The sequence below is a fragment of the Rhodnius prolixus genome, unplaced genomic scaffold (genome assembly GCF_049639745.1).
Source record: "Rhodnius prolixus isolate KJV_2025 unplaced genomic scaffold, Rpr scaffold_2, whole genome shotgun sequence".
In the NCBI taxonomy this organism is placed as follows: Eukaryota; Metazoa; Arthropoda; class Insecta; order Hemiptera; family Reduviidae; genus Rhodnius; species Rhodnius prolixus.
This window is the reverse complement of record NW_027411592.1, coordinates 27,468,505-27,482,286: the sequence shown is the minus strand read 5'-3', so window position 1 is coordinate 27,482,286 and position 13,782 is coordinate 27,468,505. Positions and strand designations below refer to the sequence as shown.

At 33.0% G+C, this 13,782-nt stretch overlaps 1 protein-coding gene across 6 annotated transcripts in view; it reads left to right on the top strand.

The window, feature by feature from the left end:
• LOC141449349 (H(+)/Cl(-) exchange transporter 7-like) overlaps nucleotides 1-13,782 on the top strand; it is a 75,199-nt gene that overhangs the window by 22,281 nt on the left and 39,136 nt on the right. For 4 of the 6 annotated variants that reach the window (XM_074118715.1, XM_074118718.1, XM_074118713.1 and 1 more), the window contains 3 exons: nucleotides 1,009-1,143; nucleotides 5,009-5,180; nucleotides 9,306-9,450. In XM_074118715.1, the coding sequence (XP_073974816.1) occupies nucleotides 1,009-1,143; nucleotides 5,009-5,180; nucleotides 9,306-9,450 (452 nt within the window). Of the gene's footprint in view, nucleotides 1-1,008; nucleotides 1,144-5,008; nucleotides 5,181-9,305; nucleotides 9,451-10,405; nucleotides 13,345-13,782 lie in introns of those variants that run through there. The other 2 variants (XM_074118717.1, XM_074118714.1) reach the window with 2 other exon arrangements.

The following is a 13,782-nucleotide window of genomic DNA, read 5'->3' as shown; positions in this document are numbered from 1 at the left end:
TTTTAGTGATGCAGGCTATGTTATGACTAGTAAGAAAATTAGAGAAAGTTGAAATTTGTTCATCATATTGTTGCCAGTATGACAATGTATAAACATTGAGGTATAATACTCATACAGGCTGACTTTCTTCTGGGTTCCGTCGTGATTACGGAGCATTAGTGGCGGGTAAGCTGTAATGAGTTTTTTCTTTGTCGGCATTTTCTCATAAATTGACTGTACAGATAGGTGATGGGATTGGGAAATTTTCTTATTTATCAGCCTGACCGAAAGTATATATTATGATGGATTGTTCCAATTCTTTCAATATTTATTTGACTTTGATTGAATACGTGGTACCTTTCATCATTGCAGATAATATTTTTTTTCCGGTGAAATATTGTGTATTTGTATCAACATATAATAAATTTATTTTCTGGAGACCTTCGAGTTTTTTGAGTATTATTTTGATTTGTTTTTGCACAGCGGTGTTTAAAATGATGTTTCTATTGCACTTTTTTTACCGTCTGACTGTTGTCTATGCCGTGTAATTTTTGTTGCTTTACTTAATGTGCCATTTTTGCGCACCATCTGGTTCAATGTAAGATAGAGATGCGAATTTTTTATGGGTTAGTATTGGAGGTAGGTAAATACGAGTATAATAAGATGTTTTGGTGTTATTGTCTAATATTTTGTAATCGATCTGGATTTCTTCTTCACTTTACATTTAGTGGGCGTGTAAATTGATTTTTGAATTGAAGTCCAAAATATTGTTAATTTTTTGTTTTATATTAATTACTGGAGGATGAAGAAAATAAATATGTGAAGCAATCAAATAACCCCCGCTTTGCAGTCTTACTTCGAATACTTATATTTTTAGTTTTTCTTGCTATTCTTTGTTACAAATTATACAAAACGTTAAATGCCTTGTAGTACATTGACACTTTTAACTGATATTTTATCCGAAATGGATGATATAACCGTAGAGCGATTCGCTGAAAACCCAAGCATTTTTTCATTCTGTTGTTGCAGGTGGAGTTGTTTTGGCATTAGAAGAAGGTATATCTTACGGTACTAAGGCATTAACAACAAATATCTTGTTTAGCTCAGTAATAACTTCTTTTACCAGTGCCACCATAAAGTTGATATTGATACGTCAGTGTGTTGGTAAATTGTTTTTGCTACCAATTTAACCCTCAACGCAACATATGGGAAGTTCGATAAAATGGTGACAATGAAACCAGTAAATATTTTTAGCCAGTTTACAAGCAATATGAACGGAGTTATATTATATTTCTTTTGGGCATCCTTGTTTTTTTGGCACTAGAACACATAAAGCTGTTGATATTCTAGAGGAAACTTGAAAAAAAAAAAATTCAAAACTATATTTCACAAAATATTTAGTTATTCAATTTTTTTAAGAAATAAATCCTAACATACTAACTCTAAGGTACGCTTCAAACATGATTTAGGGTATAAGATCACTTGCTTTCAGTCAATAAGCTTGAAAAACAAACAATAAAGAAAAGAAAGCCTGTGTTCAGCACAAAGTAAAGTAGACGACTGGACAAAACTTAAAACAATTATCCTGAATACGTTTTTTTTTGTTTTTTTTTTTTGAAAAAATTATTCGTTAAAATAAAAATTGATGGATTACATCAGTTGGCTTGTTATTCAATGCCAAAACTTCTTCAAATCAGTCTTCCCGTCTTTGTGGCAACTCGTACAATTAAATAAAAAAAATTAATAGTACCGATTGGTATACAGATCTGATAGACCCACACAATTCTCTGCTTGACAAAACAAGCAGTGCCAGATGCAATTTACATTAAGCACATTTTCTTATTAGTATGTGTTGTTCTGCCAATAGATAGATCAGTTCAGGAATTCACTCAAGTCTGAGATATCCAAGTGCTGAGTTGAGGGTTAAACAATTGTTTTTCTTATCATTAAACATGAAGTATTGCGTTATTAAAAAAAAAAAACTATTTTAAATTTCTTTCCAGAGAAGAAATATTACAAAATGTTTAGTTTTTTTAAGCGCTCGTTAAGAAGGAGGCTGTTTTGTTTTGTTTAACTCACGAGTATTATATGGTTGTTTCAATTTGAAAATAATTTCCAGTCCAAAGTAGTTTACAAACTCAAGCTTGTACTTTGTAAACCTTTGGATTTCATCCTTCTTCAGAGCTTGGTGTATTCGATTGTTGTAAAGCAGCGTTTCCCAACCTGTGGTACGCGAGTTGCTGGTTGGTGGTGCTCGAAAAATAATAACGGCGGACATAAAAAATTAAATCATAAATATATCATAGAAACGTTTTGTCCTATAATTCATAAAAATTATTTCAATTAATCATACTATACAGTAAAGTTGTTAATATGTACAATAATAAGGTTGAAGACAAACTACTGAACGATGGCTAATTTGCACCTAACCGAAAGGCCAAGAAAAAATAAAAAGAATGAAACCTGTAAATACGTGTATCAAGTACAATGTATTACCAACATACGAAGTTAGAATTATTGTAGTTAATGGGGCGGGTGTTGGTATCGTGGTTATGAAGGGGTATTTGAAAGTGGGAGATACCCAGTTCGAATCCCTCGTGTAGCTACTTTTTGTTTGTTTTAAAAATGTGAATAGTAAAGTATGCTCTTCCGCCCCTAATCTCGAACCAAATATGGACGTTTTATTTAAGGTCTTTAACACATATCTCCGCTAAAAGTAACTTATCTTTGCTGAAGCTCGGGCGAACGGCTGGAAATCCTCCAAAGAATGGACTACCTAAGGAGTGACCACCACCCAAGGGTTCCTCTCCGTGAATAGTAACTCTCTCTGAGGACATAAAGTGTTATCTTTTAATGTGGAAGGTACTTGGATGGAGCGTTCTCTGTTTCACTCCTCTACCTCACCTATTTTGCTTCTTTTTCATTTCAGTTTACACTTAATTAATAGGGGTGATTGTTCTTTTCTTTTCTAAGGAGTTTCCCCACAATTGAGGTTTTTCTCGCCAAATATGTTTTTTCTCCAATAAACTCTATCCTCAGCATCACTTTCCGTCAAACCATGGCCAGTCATGTCTATATCGACTATAGACCTCCAAGTAAGTCTCGGGCGTCCTCTCCTCCTTCTACTATCCGGTTCCCAATCAAAAACCTGTTGGGACAACCTTTCTGGAGCCATCCTTTTAACATGGCCAAACCACTGGAGTCGTCTCTCACAGATAACTTCTAGCACCGACTTCTGGACATTCATAATCTCCCGGATCTTATTATTCGTTACTTTTTCTCTTCGGGATTTTCTCGCAGATTTGCGCCAGAAGTCCATTTCGGTAGCTACCAGTTTTTTCTGTTCTTGCGACTCAATTGACCATGTCTCGCAACCATACAACAATACACTTTGTACTAGGGCATTATAAATCATTGTTTTGGTGCTGTCAAGAATATTTCTGCTCCATAATACCGGATTTAGAATAGCAATAGCAATAGGTGATTGTTTATTTTATAGAAAATAATGTTCAAAGCAAATCCTATTATATGTATATTTTTTTGTATTACACATATATTTCTTGCGAATATAATTTTAAATGAGTGATAATTAATTGTTTATCATTCAGTTATTGAAGCTTTTTGAGAATATTTCTCATCATAGTTAACTGTTTTAACTTAATATGTTTTGCTCGTATCAGTCTTATTGTATGTATTAAAAACAGGTAATCATTTCATATTTGTTCATTTGATACAATATTTGATTAAATAGTTTTGGATCCTCATTATAATCAGTTGGAAATTGTTGCGTCAGGTGTATCCCCTTGACGCCACATTTTTTTTAAACATCTTTAGTTTAGTCTTGTATTAGGTATGAGTGGTTTATATGGGAGTAATAGTTCTCTTAGGTATTGCAAGACTATTGAAATTTTTCGATAAGTTTATTTTATTCTTTAAATTAAAAGCACGCACATCACACTTTTCAAAGTATCAAAATATGTTGGAGCATTGCCAGGCTCCCGGTTAGTGTTATCTTCTAAAGATAACAGCTGAGAAGGATCGAAACTTGCAAGTACATTTACAAAAATTTAGCTTAGGGAAGAGTATATTGTGAATCAGCTTTCTAATTTGAAGCAAATCGTAAAATCCTAAAAAAGTGAAGATTTACAAAAGGATATCGTGCCAGGTAATTATTTATGGATTATTCGCTAATTAACTTTCTACCGAGGTGCACACTGTATTTAATGAGAGACGTACACATTTATACAAAAAAAAAAAAAAAAAATACCTACTAGTGGTAGGTAGAGGTAGAGGTTTCAATTTTAAAAATGAACCAAGAAATGTGGAGGAATAAATAAATAGAAGTTAGAAAGAGAAATGTATGTACTGGTGTAGTCCGAGAGAATTGGAGAAAGCCTACATTTTATTATGTACAAATAATACAGCATTTATCAGAAAATGCTTTAAGAGAATCTTGTTTCGGATTTATTAGGTTCTTTTTCTTACAAGCTGTAAAAAGTAGCATTATACATCTGTTGAGACTAAACTTTTTTATTAGAAATGAAGGGATAGACTTCTCCCTGCATGTAAACAGAGAGAGAGAGAGAGAGAGCGAGAGAGAAATTGTTTTTAAAGAAGGCAATTGAAAGGATTTTTTAAAAAATCTACTAGCGTGGCCATTTCCAAAAATTCGATTGGGTGAGTGGTTAGACTTTCCCAAAAGTGCCATTTCAGTGAGGGTATGGATTTTATTAAACATTAGGAATTAGAATATGTGTAGCTCTATGACTTTTCTTGAAACATTTGTTCAGAAAAATTTGATAAGGACACTTCTTGGCGAGAGGAGTTTTTGGGGAGTACCTCTAATGTGTCATTTTCATTTATTGTTGGACTGATCACCTATTGAATATTTATAATGATTGTATTTCTTACTTTAAAATTCAAATTTTATGTTAAAAGAATAACCAAGCTATCTTCCTTAATATATATCAATGGAAATTAGGTGTACCATTGCCCTCAAATTGAAAATTAAATAGTTGTTTATTTTCAGGATGTATACTGGAGAAAGACTTACTGTTTCTGACTGATATTGAAAACCCTGACATATTCATGAAATATCAGTTTTTTGAAATCCCTTTTTTCATCCTTATTGGGATTATTGGTGGCCTGATGGGAAGTGCTTGGAACTGTTTAGAAGTGCAAATCTCTTATTGGCGTCAGAAGTACTTACTTAACATAAAATCTAGTTATATGCAATTTGTTGTCTGTGAAATATCGAGCTTTTGCCCGACAAATAGCAATATAATATAAGGTCTCCCTGAAAAGTACATCTTTCGTACAATTTCCAGTTACGCCATTTCAAGAGAAAGTCAGTTAAGTAAGAATAATTAATAAATTTATTGTTGGAATTTCAATTCTAAGAAAAAACGGTTGACCGAAAGTTTGATCTTACAGTGTAGAATTTTACTAAGTCATCTTCAGGGCTTATGCTTTTGGCAATGTAATATTCTTTTACATTTTTATATGTAAGGTTGGTGTGTCCTGACTGCTTATGGCTTAGGTCGAAAGCTTGGCAAAAAAAATATATATGTATACAGGGTGTTCAGCATAAGACTACGGTAACTCCGGGAGGCGATTCTGGGCATCATTTGCAACAAAAAATTCCATATAAACTATGGCTCTATTCGGCCCCGTTTTATAGATATTTTTAATTTTATGTTTTTTCAAGGTGTTACTACTTTTTAGCAAAAAGTTGTCTATATTTCTCAAACTATTAAAGCTACAGCTATTTTAATAGGTTCATTAGAAAGAAGGTTAAATTTCCTTTTAAATAAGCTAATTTGTGTTCCAAAATAATAATATTAAGTATTTTACTTTGTGGCCCAAACATAAGAAATAGCAAGTTTCTAATTTTTTCCAAAAACTCCGACTTCATTTTTCTCAAAAACATTTTATATGAAAAAACCGTGCACTATTCAGGAAAAACATTTACATACGATCGATCACCTTTCGAACGGTATACAATAATTAGGGTTATGTTAAAAATTGATGCAGAAATCTGTGATTAATTGCAAAAAAGTAGGCCTCAAAACAGTGTCGGCATTATGAAAGGAACTTACTTATCGCTCTAAACTCCAAGTTAAAAACTGATATGTTTTATCCTAATACGGCTTATAAAAACAAATAAATACAAGAAGAAGAAAAGATAGTTTGAAGTCTACATTTTCATTAGATATTTAGTTGTCATTTTGCTATCATTATGCCAGCGTATTCGAATATTGAATATCACGATATGTTATACATCTACGGTTTCGTAGATGGGAATAGTGGAGAAGCTAGGCGGGAGTATTCTAGATGTTTTCCTGATAGGGTGTTCCGAACGCTAAGACGATCGTGGAGGTGTACTGGCGGTTCGGTGAAGTATTCCATCCACTATTATTTAATTTGGGGATCAGAGCGAGTAATATGTTTTTGGCTTATTCATTAGCTCTCCACAACCTCCTGTGTTCGGCTTATTCATTAGCTCTTTACAACCTGTTAATTCCAAAAGTTTATTGAGTAGTTCAAAATGATGATTTATTCACATTATTTGGCATATTTCTTTAATTAACTAAAGAATAACACACAGATCTAAACTCGTTAAACGAAAATCCTTTCTTTCGAAATTGGTACCTAACATTCATTTAACATCATATTCATTTTTCTTCTTTTTATTTTATTTTACTATTTATAATGTAAATTTTATATTTTTGAATATAGTTCTTAAATAAATTAATTATTAAATTACACGTTTGCAAAAAATCGTACTGGATTTGATGATTCTGATCAGTTATATTCTTATGGTAGGTGAATTCCTTTCATAATGCCGACGCTGTTTTGAGGCCTACTTTTTTGCAATTAATCACAGATTTCTGCATCAATTTTTAACATAACCCTAATTATTGTATACCGTTTGAAAGGTGATCGTATTTAGATGTTTTTCCTGAATAGTGCACGGTTTTTTCATATGAAATGTTTTTGAGAAAAATGAAGTCAAAGTTTTTTGAAAAAATTAGAAACTTGCTATTTCTTATGTTTGGGCCACAAAGTAAAATACTTAATATTATTATTTTGGAATACAAATTAGCTTATTTAAAAGGAAATTTAACCTTCTTTCTAATGAACTTATTAAAATAGCTGTAGCTTTAATAGTTTGAGAAATATAGACAACTTTTTGCTAAAAAGTAGTAACACCTTGAAAAAACATAAAATTAAAAATATCTATAAAACGGGGCCGAATAGAGAGAGCCATAGTTTATATGGAATTTTTTGTTGCAAATGATGCCCAGAATCGCCTCCCGGAGTTACCGTAGTTTTATGCTGAACACCCTGTATACAGGGTATACACGGAGGAGAGGTCGAAACTTCGGGAGGTGATTCAACAGCTCAAACACAACAAAAAATATTCTATTCACTTTGGCCCGATTCTCAAGTGTCCAAGATATTTGCATTTTTAACTTTTCCGTCGATATTCGCGTTTTTCGCCATAAAAACGGCCGTCACTTTTCTATCCTTTATCCTACAACAAATCTGCTTATTCCAAACGAAAGAGCATTAAATTTCCTATAAATTTGCTTGGTACAAAGCCTCAAAACGATTCTTATAACAATGAAATTTTTACTTCAATGTCTAAAAATTTCGTTCTCGATGATTTTTGTTAAAAATTTCAACTGCATTTTCTCAATGGTTAATGAATCAAAGAATCTCATAATTTCAGAAAAAGTTGTGCATTTATTGAGCTTCAAGACCACATGGATTTTTTTGGTTTTTAATAAAACCCTACCCTGAACTGAGGGGTGTAAAAGCAGAAAACTGGGATTTTGCGAACTGACTTTTCATTACTAACTTACTCAAAGATCAATTTTTACCATTTTAGTAACCATTTTAGTTTAGAACAATTAGTATTTTATAAAACGGAAGTAATAATAAAGTATCAATAAAACACAGAAGTGGAAAAGTACAATAGGCAGGTGCCTAGTTAAAGTTGCTACAAAAATCGTTCGAACTATTCAGACAAGGAAGTGGGAAAGAATTTTAGCAAATTTTTAGTTTCTAGACTACAATTGTTTGTGCTACATATTTTAACGACATAATGGAGGTTTTTTTTTCATCAAAGTTAATTAATAATAATTCAAAACTAATCAATTTTTGGAGAAGGAACATAAAGAATATAACCATTTTATTTTTGAATTATTATTAACTAACTTTGATAAAAAAAAAACCTCTATTATGTCAGTCAAATAAGTTGCACGAACAATTGTAGTCAACTACTGCGTTTTACTGCTACATTATTTTTTACTTCCGTTTTATTAAATAATAATTGTTAAAAACTAAAATGGTTACTTTTCTTTTTGTTCCTTCTCCAAAAATTGACATTTGAGTAAATTAGTAGTGGAAAGTCGGTTTGCAAAATCCCAGTTTTCTGCATTTACACCCCTCTGTTCGGGGTAGGGTTTTATTAAACACCAAAAAAATCCATATGATTTTGAAGCTCAATAAATACGCAACTTTTTCTGAAATTATGTGATTCTTTGATTCATTAACCATAGAGAAAATGCAGTTGAAATTTTTAACAAAAATCATCGAGAACGAAATTTTTAGACATTGAAGTAAAAATTTCATTGTTATAAGAATCGTTTTGAGGCTTTGTACCAAGCAAATTTATAGGAAATTTAATGCTCTTTCGTTTGGAATAAGCAGATTTGTTGTAGGATAAAGGATAGAAAAGTGACGGCCGTTTTTATGGCGAAAAACGCGAATATCGACGGAAAAGTTAAAAATGCAAATATCTTGGACACTATTGAGAATCGGGCCAATGTGAAAAGAATATTTTTTGTTGCATTTAAGCTGCTGAATCACCTCCCGAAGTTTCGACCACTCCTCCGTATACACCCTGTATTATGACTGAAATTAGTGAGAGTCACTTGTGAGGCAAGAAGTGGTATTGAAAGAAACCCCGATTGTTAAGGCAGTGCAGCTATAGGCGAGCTAAGAGAAATGTATTCTCTGACCTGTAGTAAAGTCCAATTTATCCAAAATAGAATGAAGTGTCGTAAAGAAACAGCTGAGTTGCCGATCGGAGCCTTTTCTTGGAATTGATAGACTCAAGTGGCTACATTTCTTGTGTTAAAATTTATTAAAATAATAAAATTGTTCAAGAGCTAATTGTGTACGTGAAATAAATGGGTTCAAATCGGAATCTTCTTTTGCGTAAGTTTTACCATTTCACTTCTCTAAAGCACAAACCCTGAAATGCAAGATCTTGCAGATTTCCCCTTAAATTATTATTATTTTTATCTGTTGTACAGGTACATCAAGAAAAATAGGTTAAAAATTTTAGAGGTGGTAGTGGTTTCATCTGTTACTGCTATGATTAGCTTAATCATCTTGTTCAGTGTAACAGAGTGCAATCGAGGTGGACTAAGAGAAAGAACTTTTGTGAGACGAATAAAGGTGATTTTTTATCATATTGAAAATAATTATTGTCTGGTTACTGGTAACTATCTTTAATAACATTTTTCGTAAGTTTAAAAGATGTAATGGCCTCTTGGACCCTGCATTAGGCGATCCTGACATTTACTTTAATAATAATAATAATAATAATAATAATAGAGAGAACACTGTCCGGAGGCCGGCAGTGCACTGGAAAAAGCTCCGGGCGCTAATGACCTCAGCTGTTGATGCGCCAAAAAAAAAAAAAAAAATAAAAAAATAATAATAGCCTTTATTGTTCCCAGAAAAAATACAAATAATATATACAAGAAGTACAAAGAAAAGGTTTGATTGAAAATTACGTAATAAAATAAAATAAAATGTGACTTCTATACAAATATATACCTTTCTATACACATACACTTTTCTATACAAATTGAAATCTGGTAACTAGGCCCATCTGAGGGCAAAGGCCTCTCCTAGATTTTGCCATCCCTTCTTGTTTTGGGCACTTCTTTGCCACAATGTTCCACAGAGTCCCGTTACAGCATCCTTCCATCTCGAGAGCGGTCTACCTTTTCTCCGAATGCTATCCAAAGGAATCCATTCAGTTACTCTCTTCGCCCATCTATCTTCCTTCATCCTTGCCACATGCCCAGCCCATTTCCACTTTATCTTCAACGCCGCTTCCACCACATCAGACACTCGAGTTTTTTCCCTTATAAGTTCATTTTTAATTCTGTCTTTTCTCGTAATATTAAGCATACTTCTTTCCATTGAGCGCTGAGTCACCTTAAGCCTGTTTTGAATTTTTCCCGACGTGGCCCACACCTGTGCACCATACAACAAGCATGGAAGAATACAGGAATCAAAAACTCGGGACTTCAATTCTGTTCTCATAGCACTTTTAAAAACAAATTTGAGAGACCAGTATTTCTTCCAAGCTATACTAATGCGACGGTTTACTTCTTTTAAGGTGCCATTGTGAAATGAGAGGAGCTGCCCAAGATACACAGTGCTTTCGACCCACCTCAGTCTCTTGCCTTCCAGGAGAATGGTACCAGCGTTATTACTATTTGTCATTAGCACAGTTTTTCCTTCATTGATCGTAAGACCAGCCTCTTTACCTGCCTCATTCAATGATGTTATCATCTCTGAAAGTTCCTGCTCCGATTCTGAAAAGAGGACAACGTCATCTGCAAAACGTAGATTTGACAAAAATACCCCATTTATTTTCACTCCTATATTACCCCAGTCCAAAGTACGAAAAACCTCTTCCAGCGCGCAGTTAAACAATATGGGCGATAAAGGATCGCCTTGTTTGACTCCTCTCCTAACAGCGAAATCTGGTCCAATTTTGTCCATTACAATTCTCGCCTGGCTTCCCTCGTACCAATCTTTTATAAGTTCAACAATATTATTATCAATGCCCTGGTTAATCAAACTTCGAAAAAGAAACTCATGCTTTACCAGGTCAAAAGCTTTTTTATAATCAATGAAGGCCATGTAAATGATCTTCTCATGCTCTTTTGCTTTTTCGAGGATTTGATTTATTGTATGAAGATGATCAATCGTGGAATAGCCACTTCTGAAACCGGCTTGTTCTGCTGGCTGCTGTCCTTCTAGACTTCCTTTAATCCGGGATTCAGTTAGTTTTCCGAAAATCTTCCCAATTGAAGCTGTTAAACTTATAGGTCTATAATTATTAATATCTGAGAGGTCGCCTTTTTTATACAACAAAATGATGTCAGACAATTTCCATTGTTTTGGTATTTTCTCTTCCGCTATAATTTTATTAAAGAGTTTGGTCAGTATAGGTACCAGTGAGTCGCTGGAGAACTTTATTAAATCATTTGAAATTTTATCTCTGCCAGTTGCTTTGCCACTTTTTAAACAGTTTATAATATAATTGACTTCAGATGCCAAAACTGGTGGGATCTGGGACTTCGGGAGATCCTTTACTTTCTTCCTGTCATGTTCCAGCTGGTCATCATACAGAATTTGATAAAATCTCGTTGCTAACATTACAATACTATCCCTATCGCCACATCTTTTACTTTCTTCATTTTTTAATGCTGGTATTAGTGTTCTTCCGGGAGCTATAAAACGTCTTGCTTTTCTCACTGCCATCTCATTTTCTAGTAAATTTTCCACTATTTTATTTTCATAGTCACAAATATCCCTACGAATTTTATACTTTACTTGTTTGCACAATAAATTATATTCAAGTTTCTCATTCTTTGACTTTTTCTTTATTCTTTTTAATTTTTCCCTTTTTTCAATTAATTTTTTCGTTCCTTCGCTAATCTTTCCTTCATTCTGAACTGGGCCACCAGTTGATGAATTAACAGCTGCATTTTTAATTTTTTCCTCTATCTTGCCATATAACTCCTGCATTGAGAGATCTTCTAAATGCGAGGTTAAATTCACCATGTCATTTTCCACTATTTCACAGAACATTTCTTTTGATATCAGTTCAAGTTTTGGCACCTTTCTGCTTTTAAATAGTTGCTTCCTATTAATATTAATAACTGCCTTAACCAATCTATGATCTGTTTGAAAATTAAATTTACTCATAGCTTCGACATCCTTGAATATTGAATTATTTGAGGAGGTGATAAAATCTATTTCGTTTCTAGAATTTTCGTTAGGAGAAACCCAGGTCCATTTTTTACCTCTTCTTTTTTTGAAAAACGTATTCATAATTCTTAAATTCGACGATTGGCAAAACTCCAGCATTCTGTATCCCCTCTTGTTGCGAATACCTTAGCCATAAGGTCCCATGACATTTTCTTCTTCAGGCTCCCTAAACCCTATTTGGCTATTGAAATCCCCCATAACTATCAATAAATTCGTCGAGTTGACTTTTATTTTGGATATCTCTAACAAGAGAGCTTCATAGAAGGCTTCACATTCCTCATCTTCTGCAACGCTAGTAGGTGCGTAAATTTGAAAGATAGTTAGATATATATTTTTAAATTTTAGTTTTATAGATGTAATACGGCTAGAAATTGCATTAAACTCTTGAAAATTTCTCTTCAAATCGTTGTGGACCAAAAAGCCCACTCCCTTGGATCCAGACTCTTCATTATAATACATAAATATGTAATTATTTTTCCTTTCTATTATTTTTTCTCCTCTTCTTCTGACTTCTGACAGACCTAGGATCTTTATATCGGAATCATTAAGTGCATTTTCGAGTTCTATCATTCTATCTTCTGACATCAATGACCTGACGTTTAAAGTTCCCAAAACGAATTCATTATTTTTCATTTTATTATTTTGTGAGTGTTTATTTAACGAAGGATTAATTTTAAGTCTATCTGTCCAGGAGGAATTGGTCTGACTCTTCCTCGGTGACCAGCCTTGATGGAAGATTTTGGCTTTATTATTGCTATATGTTGATACTAAACTGCCATTGTTCCGTTGCCGAGTGCACCCAGTTACCAGTAATCTTCAATCTTCTCTTTTCCTACCCCTATTTCCCTTTGAAGACTGAGAGGTGCTCCCATCCGAATCTGACCCATCTCTAAAAAAGTGTGATATATCCCTAGTACTAAATGAGCGAGCTAACTGTTTTACTTCCGTTTTATGTCTTTTATTTTCTTTTTTATTTACTTCCTGAAATTTCGGAGAAGATTCCAACATTCTCTTACTACCGATGAACTTATCTGAAGGCTCTTTAATGATAAGTTTATCATATCTGATATAAGCGATCTTTCCTGCCTTTCGAGCTTCTACCATTGGTTCAAATAATTCCTTTCTTTTAGCTCTAGTTTCATAAGAAAAATCTTCAGAAATATAAATGTCTTGTCCTTTAAGTTGTTTTTTATTTTTTAGTATCAAAATTTTTTTCCTAAATGTAGTTACTCTGAGCAAAATAGGTCTACATTTATTCTCATCTTTTTTGCCTATTCTTCTTACCAAATCTAATTCTTCTTCCTTAATATTCACTTTAACACTGTCCTTAATAAAATTCATAACATAAGATTCTGTTGCAAAATAACTGGATGTATTTAATTCTTTCAAACCATAAATATTAAATTCTTACTTCTCCACTCTCGTTCCAAAAAAGAAATTTTATTCTCGTGTACTTCCACACTTTTCTTTAATTGGGTGAACTTCTCTTCCAACAAATTACTCATCTCTTTAAATTTTAAGTTCACATCTTGTTTAATTTCGTCTTTAAATTTTGTTAGAAGCTCTATAAGTTTTGATTCATCCATTTTAAATTAAAAATATAATTATTTAATAAGTAGTAGGTAGTTACAGCTGATTGACCTAGACCTTAACCAAGTGATACAGTAACTTGTTAGCAGTAATATTGTTGTTTTGATATATTATGATTTAACC